The sequence below is a fragment of the Ammodytes marinus genome (genome assembly GCF_949987685.1).
Source record: "Ammodytes marinus genome assembly, chromosome: 2".
Classification (NCBI taxonomy): domain Eukaryota; kingdom Metazoa; phylum Chordata; class Actinopteri; order Uranoscopiformes; family Ammodytidae; genus Ammodytes; species Ammodytes marinus.
In genome coordinates, this window is record NC_137231.1 from 6,912,071 (window position 1) to 6,921,336 (window position 9,266).

The following is a 9,266-nucleotide window of genomic DNA, read 5'->3' on the forward strand; positions in this document are numbered from 1 at the left end:
CATTACTTATTGAAAATGCTCTGAATGACAATATATTTATTGTGTATTTGGTAGAAATGTTATCAGTAATTTATATTATAAAATCTAAATGTTCATTTTACTCAAATGTATGCCTCTAAAGAGTAAAACAAGAGACACTGAACATTTGGAGTGGTCTCTAAAAAAAATTCCGGAGCTGTATATATCCTATTCAAACTAAATTGTAATACAAAACATTTTTTTTAATGTCAGTAGGCCTAATCAACTGGCAACGTTCCATGATGAAGTTAAGAATGTTACCCTCACCAGCAGTGTCTCCTATGTAACTACATTTCATTGTAATCAATTGAATTCATTTATTCATGGGATTATCTATTTAAACATGGCATGGGAGATCCATACTGAAGCCTACAGACAGACAGACAGACAGACAGACAGACAGGAAAACTTTGGTCTCTCTCAAACCCTCTTGAGTGAGAGCCAACTAAGCAGTGAGTGGATCTGATTGGTTCCACACATGCAAAGCCTGCTGTCCAATAAACTAAAGGCTACATTAGGAGGGCTGCCGTTTGCCTCAAATCTATCAAATGATGCGTCAAATGTTAAGACCAAACCCACACACTCGCATACGACTTATTAATGCGCGCCCTTCAATCCCGTGGGTTTCTTTCTTCACCGAGAACGCGGTTGATCGAGCGCTTTTACGCAGAGCATCTGTGCGCACGGAGCCGCTATAGTATCCAAGGATGGCTGTCCGCTGCGCCCTCATCATCCCCGGGGCTGTGCTGCTGACACTGGCAGCAGTCGGACTTTTGCTGGTGATTCTTCCGGCGAAGGAGGTCGAGACGCCTCCTGAAAACATGGTAATGAAAAAATAATGATGGTGTATCGGGTAAACTGCCTGTGAATAAATATGCGATCGTTATTAGTAGAAGACGTATGGATGCACTTGTTGTCTAAAAAAAATTGATTGGAAATGATGGTGTTTTATAACAACTGAATGTTACCAATATTTATGTTTCTACTTATGATATGTTCATATGAGCCGGCATATCTTTTCCTTTTTGGCATTTTTTTCTTTTTTTCTGTTCTTGTATTCATGCAAGGCATTGGGTATAAGGGTATTGTCATTTTTCTATGGCTGAAGGTTTGGTGTTCTGATTATAATTTAAGCCTTTTTTTCATGTATTCAATAAATTGTCAAAAAGAGGAGGACTGAGTTCTCTCTCTCTCTCTCTCTCTCTATCTCTCTCTCTCTATCTCTCTCTCTCTCTCTCTCTGTGTGTGTGTGTGTGTGTGTGTGTGTGTGTGTGTGTGTGTGTGTGTGTGTGTCTGTACCATGGGTGTTATTAATGTTAACATGCAGTTGTGCTCAAATCAAAAGTTCTATTAAATGTGCTGTTTTATTTTAACATGTTGTAAGGGTGTGTCACTGTTTTCTGTCGACTCACAGAAGATGAGTGAGATAAAAGAAGCTGTTTGTCTGTTTGATTTCTGAGAACACGTTCACATGCTCCTCCTTTTGTTTTGTTACAGTAATGTTGCAGACACTTTGAACCTTTCAAAAGGGTTCGATCAAAATGATATTCTGCCTTCGACCACGGGATGATACTTGAATCAAACGTAATGCTTTGAGTTTGTCATTGCAAAAGAGCACACATAAAGGCAGCCAAAGTCAACAACACACTGCTTGAAAAGGACGGTCACAATACAAAATGATAAGTCTGTGTTGTGGTGGAAAATCAGTTAATCTGTACTTTTATTTGTCCAATGACTTGCAAAAATAATGAGCGTGCAGCCATAAAAAACGCCATCAGTAAACAGTACGTTCAAAACGTACCAAATTGTTGCCAAAGAAAAGACATTTGAGTCTATGCTTTAGCCACATCCTGTCTTTACCACAAACAAGTGCAAACCTAAAAAGACAAGACCAAGACAAGACCACACAAAGTGGAGAATACATAGCAGGGTTCTCGTCTGCAACCAACATTTGATCGTGCAAGTGCATAATGACTTTTTTTAGCTGATAAGCAACCCATTGTTAATGGCATAATCTTTTCTGTGGCTTTGGCAACTTTCGGTACTGCTCTCACACACATGATGCAGTTCAGCTGTGGGTGTAGTGTTCCAACCTAGCATGTTAAGAAAAAGTGTCTATATACTTGTCACTGAAAAATAATCATTTCATCATACAGACAGAATGCATTTTTTCTCAGTAACACAGTTCTCGTTGAAACCAACATATCCACCACAGTATGTGAGATTCACTTTCTGATAACCATTATTTATAGCTTAAAGGAATAGTTCAACATTTTTAATTGTTAGCTATTTGACTCACTCTCGGGTTCACAAAAAGGTGACAGTCACCTTTCCTATAACTGTGTGTGCATTTTTTATATAGAAATGGGTAAAGGTCGCTCATCCAGGTTAGCTTAGCTCAAACACTGGTAGTCAAGGGAAGCAGTTCAAAAGATAAACTTCACAACATCACTAAACCCTCCTGTGTGCTCGTTGGGACTTGTTAATTTACCACGTTATTTTGCGCATTAAAGTCATGTCATTTTAGATTCAAATACATACTAAAGAAACCAGATGTCAGGGGCACTTCCTGGTTTCTTTGATTCTAAAATGACATAAAGAAGTAACAGTGTTTGAGCTAAGCTAATCTGGATGAGCGACCTTTGCCCATTTCTACATCAAAAATGCACTCACTGGTTACAAGAATGGTTTCTGTCACCTTTTCCTGAGCTGGAGAGTGAGGCAAAAAGCTAAATAGTAAAAATGTTTGAACTATTCCTTTTAAATGCAAGGCATGCTGTAACTTCCGGCACCACATTGTGTATTTTCTTTCTGTTTTTCAGTATGGAATTGTCCTGGATGCGGGCTCTTCCCACACATCCATGTACATCTACAAATGGCCGGCTGACAAGATGAATGGCACTGGTATTGTGACCCAGCACAGCGAGTGTCATGCCAAAGGTGAGCTCCTCCTCACAGTGTGTAAGACAAGACAACTCAAGTCATGTGTTTGGTCTTAAAGCCACATAGGAACTCCCTTTCACTGTCTACTGTACCAAGGCCTTTGCTTGGCAGAGCTAGGTGTGGTTAGCCTGAGTTAACCACCTGAAAGGTCCTGCTCAGGACCAGAATGATCTAAGAACTGTGTTCTTTTCAAACAGGAAATAATAATAATAATAATAATAATAATAATAATAATAATAATAATAATAATAATAATAATAATAATAATAATAATAATAATAATAATAATAATAATAATAATAATAATACAGACTTTTTTCATATTATAAATAAAAAATATTTTGTACAGGTCTTACAAATGCATTTTCGTTATGCTTTTTAGAACAAGATGTATAATGAATCAGACAACTAACATGATGCAAATGCTTCTGTTATAACTAAAATATAAAACTATAAAAATAGTGCTGATATTTGGAAAGTTAAATTCATCTAAGTGTTTTAGAAGTTGAGAATGTTGGTTCACAGTATTGAAAAGAAAGCTTATGTTGAGCTAATGGCCATTGAAGATCATTTGTCAAGCAAGCACCTAAATGTACATTTTGACCTTTCGATTTGCTCAACCAGCTTACAGAAAACATTATATTTAACTCATTTCCAAATAGTTCAGGTTTGACCTCAAACCGTCCTTGTGGTGAAGACACTTTCACTTCCGAAATGTCATCCCATGGAACACCCTCCATTGACTTATTCACCTACAGCAAAGAAATGAAAGAAGCAATGTCTACACGCTATGTCTTGCACAAGCCTTTTCTTCCAAAGTGGCTCTACTTCCTCACCAGACAGATGGACCCATTTCCTTGTTAGCAGCACTTCCTCTCATGCTATTGGTTTGTTTTTTAGAGTTACCTTAGAAACGCCAAGCACAGTCGGGGTTTCAGCGCGGTCATTCATCCTGGAAGACTAGGAAGTCCAATATTTTTGAGAAGTCCATGCTTAGCTCTTTAGAAGTAGAATGACTTTCTCTTTCTCTCCATTTCATTATCACTTTTATTTCTTATTTCCATGTATGTGCATGTGTTCTATTAAGTTTACATTTAATTTAACTTACTTAAGCATTGTACTTTACGCTATTTTTATATGGTGCATCCTATCTCTACACTTTCGGCACTTTGTCCTTGCACTACTGGTGTGTTTATTTGTGTCTCTGCTGTTGCTCTTTTCACTTGTGTGTTTCCATTATACATTTCTTCTTCTCTATTGCATTATTGAGAGGAGCCTGGGACTTAGGAATTGCATTTCCAATGACTGTTGCTGTCATTATTGTGCATATGACAAATAAACCATCTTGATTCTTGAATCTTGAGGTGGAGGGATATCCAGCTATGCCGGCGTCGGTGGTGGTGCGGCAGAAAGTCTGGCGGTCTGTCTGAAACAAGCCGTGAAGGATATCCCCAAATCAAGGCACCACCAGACTCCACTCTATCTGGGAGCTACTGCCGGCATGAGGCTCTTGAAGTCAGTAAAAGATGTACCCCCATTAAGACCGGATATCACACTAATAGGATCATATGAATATCACTGTCTGTATCAGTTACACATGAATGCATCTAAATGGATCTTAAATAGATTTTAATATGGTTTCACACACTCCACTTCCCTCTCACCTCTCTTTTAATAGCATAGTCAATGGCACAGAGGCCAAGCGCGTGCTGAGGGAAGTCGAGCACAAGCTGCAGTCGTACCCGTTCAAATTCAAAGAGGCCACCATCCTGAGCGGACAGGAGGAGGGCGCCTATGGCTGGGTCACTGTCAACTACTTACTGGAAAACTTTGTCAAGGTGAGCGCTGACTTTTGTGTTTTGTTTTAAAAATACATTGTTTTCTGTTGAACACGTAGAAAGACGTAGGGGAAAGACTCCATCCTAAAATGCTCTGGTACAAAAAAAAAGAAAAAGGATCTGGGCGAGCAAAGGTAATCCAACTTCTGTTGAGCTGATGCACGTCATTGTTGGGAAATGCAGTAGTCATGGTTGAGCTCACACATTGGAGAATAATAAGTGCCAGTCTTTTCATGTCCTTAATGAGCATAACAGCAGAATTTCAAAGAGTGCATTGGCAAAATTGACACTCTTTCCAAAGTGAGTATTTGAAATAAAAGTCCAAGAACTGTGTGGAAAAATAAATATCCTGATATGTCAATTATGTCTTTATCTGCATCAGATAGCGATACTGGATGACAGTATCCCCTCTCTATTCAAAGTGATAGACCGACTGACAGACTAGAACCCACTGACAGTATTATAGGTTCATGTTTGTATTGTATGGCTATTGGCTACAACATGTCCCCACCTAATCCTCTGGGTACACTCTGTTCATGGTAGGAATTATATTGTCCTACTCATCAATTCAAATGTTGATATCTTTTGACATCTCCTTTCTTGCCTCTGCTCAGTACGGTTTGGTTGGGCATTGGCTGAATCCAGGCAGAGACACTATTGGAGCTCTGGATCTGGGCGGAGCTTCCACTCAGATCACCTTTGAGACCGGGGAGCAGGTGGAAGACAAGGGGAAGGTGATGGAGCTGCGGCTGTATGGACAGACCTACAGGCTCTACACACAGAGCTTCCTCTGCTATGGACAGGACCAGTTCCTCAGGACACTGCTGGCTCATCTCATCACGGTATACTCTTAACATTCTGTTACATAGTTGGCTGTTGTCAAGAAACTTCGTCATGATTTATGATGATAGTAAAAAAGCGGACAGGGATGTCTAAATCAAAGTTCCCAGTGGGATGGGTGTAGTCCACACTGACTACACACACCGGCTGTACTGTACCGCACATGCTTAAAGGTGCTTGGAGGAACTTTCAGTCTGTGTTCATTCTTGCACCCCCTTTGGACAAAAGCAGTAGGGTTTTTACAACCCTAACTGTTGTTTCTGGGTGTGCGTACCCATAACAAATGCATTAAGAAAAACGTTATAAAAATAGCATTATTTGCAATGATGGTCTCGTTTGCTGTTACATGTAATTTATGATCATCAGAGGAAAACTTAGACTGTTTCATAAATACTTAAAAGTTCCTCCTCGCAACTTTAAAGAAAACATTTAAAGGTCAACTATTATGCAAGAATGATGATGTTTTCCAACATTAATATGGGTCCCCGTTGTGACTCCCTGATGTGGCTGACTACACACACATACTGATGCTCCAATCTCTGGTAAAAACCCAGAGATTGGAGTAATCACAAGGAGAAAGGAAAACTTGCAGTGGGGTTTATTTATTTAAAAAAAGGCAAAACAACAGGTGGTCTTAACTTACATCTCCAGTCCATTACTGCATTGATGTCCAAAGTTATGTACATATTTATTCCTTGTAGTTTTCACATGTTCTTCTTAGATAGATAGATAGATAGATAGATAGATAGATAGATAGATAGATAGATAGATAGATAGATAGATAGATAGATAGATAGATAGATAGATAGATAGATAGATAGATAGATAGATAGATAGATAGATAGATAGATAGATAGATAGATAGATAGATAGATAGATAGATAGATAGATAGATAGATAGATAGATAGATAGATAGATAGATAGATAGATAGATAGATAGATAGATAGACGGACAGATAGATAGGCGGACAGATAGATAGGCCTTTCCGTTCATATTTCTTAGTGGTGTGAAATTGTAAATTTTGATCTACTTTGCCTCTTTCAGACTCAAGGTGTGAAGGCCACAGTGTCCCACCCCTGCTACCCAGCAAAGTTCAACGTATCCATTAAGCTGGGGAAGGATGTCTTCGATTCTCCATGTACCAAGAACCAGAGGCCGGCCCAGTTTGACCCCCAGATGTCTGTGTCAATGGTGGGCACGGGAGATTACCCCACCTGCCTGGACAGCGTCAAAAAGATGTTCTCCTTTGACAACTGCTCCTACTCCAAGTGTTCCTTTAACGGAGTCTTCCAGCCCAGCGTGAGAGGAAGCTTCATGGTGAGAGACACACGCACACACACACACACACACACACACACACACACACACACACACACACACACACACACACACACACACACACACACACACACACACACACAGCAGCTACCAATGGCTAAGGCAATGACAACACATGAATTAGATTGTGTGACTCTGGATTGACAATTCAATTCAGTTCAACTCAAAGGGGCTTCATTGGGATGAAAGCTTCAATAACAATGTTGCCAAAGCATTAAAATACAATTTGTCCAGATATTCGGACAGTGCACGATAAACAGTAATATGAACATTAACACAACATTAAGATTGATTTATATTAATTATATAAGCAGTATATCTTATATTTCTTATAATAATTTAGGTGAATGTTCATCTCTGTCTCGACCTCACCTGTTGAATAGTGACCACATATTCTGTTTTCTGGTGGTTGCCATGATTTTTTTGTGTCTTCCCGTTTCGATTGGCCAGTTTATTCTCACCCATTGCCTCTGTGTTGGTTCTTTCTCCTACAGGCGTTCTCTGCTTTCTTCTTCACTCACAGCTACATCAGCCAACTCACCAACATCTCCGTCACTTCTCCCAGTCAGATGGAGCAGGCCGTCCGAATCATCTGCAACATGAATATGGCTGAGGTTAGTCTTGAGCACACTGACCCTATAACCATAAATAAACAAGGATTCTCAAACATGTAATTGGCCTACTGTATATACCCACCAAATAGGCCGCTAATAGGGCATCCTTCCTGGACAAAAAAAATTAAAAAAGACTAAAGGTCACACATTCTGCTCATTTTCAAGTTCAACATTGTAATTTTGGTTTCTACTGCAAACTGTGTTCATGGTGTACTGTAGTGTCCATTCAATTGTGGGGGTCTGACTGGGGGTTTTGAGCACAGGGTTTTTAGAAAGTTGGAGGTGGAGAAATAGAGAGAGGGTTTATATATATTACAGTGATGTCGAGAAACCATGAAAATGTGCATAACGTATGATATGTGAGCTTAAAGATTTGAATATAAAAAAAATCCCAACATTTTTAATTCGTTATTTTTCTCCCGACAGATGACTGAAAAGACAAAGCAGCCGATCAAATACATGAAGGATGTCTGCGCAGTCTCAAACTTCGTCCAGGTCCTCCTAACCACCGGCTACCGTTTCACTGAGCGCTCCTTTCCAAACATCTCTTTCAAGAAAAAGGTCAGAAGGAGTGAAAGAAATGATATCCAACATTTTAGTTTCAGCCGGGGACTTAAAGTCTGACATCTTTCAACAGAAGATTCAAGATGGTTTATTTGTCATACGCACAACAATTACAGCAGCAGTCATTGGCAATTACATTCTTAGCCCCAGGCTCTTCTCAACCATGCAATATAGGAGAAGAAAATGTATAATAGAAACACACAAGTGAAGAGAGCAACACCTCATACACAAATACACACAACAGTAGCGCAACGACACAGTTGCAGATAAATAAAAAAGAAAGATAAGGTGCACCATTCACATACAGTAAAGTAGAATGCCAAATAAAGCTAAATAAAATGTAGAACAAATAGAATACAGAACATGGAAATAAAGATAGAAATAATAACAAGTGTAGTGAAATGTTGTGTGTTTGCAGGCAGAGGGAGCATCAGTAGGCTGGGCGTTGGGCTACATGCTGAATCTGAGCAACATGGTGCCAGCAGAGAGACTTGGACTGATGAAGGCTCTGCCCATAGGGCCCTGGGCAGCCATTATCTTTCTCTTCACCTCCCTCCTCCTCATGGCACTGGGACATCTACTGATGACCTACAGACATACAGCAGGTCAACCAGGCCTGGTGTAAGAGAACAGGCCGTCCAATAATATTGCTCAGGGTCCATTGCACCAATCCGTCCAAAATTCTTCTTTGAACTATATTGCTTGCTTATGTGTGTGTGTGTGTGTGTGTGTGTGTGTGTGTGTGTGTGTGTGTGTGTGTGTGTGTGTGTGTGTGTGTGTGTCCTGCAAAAAATGTCTTTGTTAATCTACAAACTTTCTTCTCGCTGGTGGAGATTAACGTAACCCATTGTCAAAAAATCAAATAACAAAATAAAGCATGTTTTTTGTAAATGTTTCCTACTCATCGTGATATATTACACACCCACTCACAATGACCACATGAGGACATTTGTCAGTTTTCTCTCCTTATGACAGAAACATTCCAAATAGGCCTCCGAAAATGTCATGTTTCCACCTCCAGAGCATTTTTTTTTATTTTTTTTTTACAAAATTCTGAAATAATTATACAGCAGTTATTTGTTATCTTTTACATGATACTATCATTTTGA

The 9,266-nt window shown here is 39.4% G+C and overlaps 1 protein-coding gene across 1 annotated transcript; it reads left to right on the forward strand.

Moving 5' to 3' along the window:
* Positions 1 to 725: 725 nt before the first annotated feature.
* LOC307267387 (ectonucleoside triphosphate diphosphohydrolase 2-like) lies at positions 726 to 8,993 on the forward strand (the record flags this gene model as incomplete). Its single annotated transcript, XM_080049704.1, has 9 exons — positions 726 to 842; positions 2,841 to 2,958; positions 4,326 to 4,476; positions 4,640 to 4,799; positions 5,414 to 5,641; positions 6,686 to 6,958; positions 7,474 to 7,593; positions 8,020 to 8,154; positions 8,576 to 8,993. The coding sequence occupies 9 exons, from the start codon at positions 726 to 728 to the stop codon at positions 8,780 to 8,782; spliced, it is 1,509 nt and encodes a 502-aa protein (XP_079905830.1). The 3' UTR covers positions 8,783 to 8,993.
* Between the last annotated feature and the right edge of the window lie 273 nt (positions 8,994 to 9,266).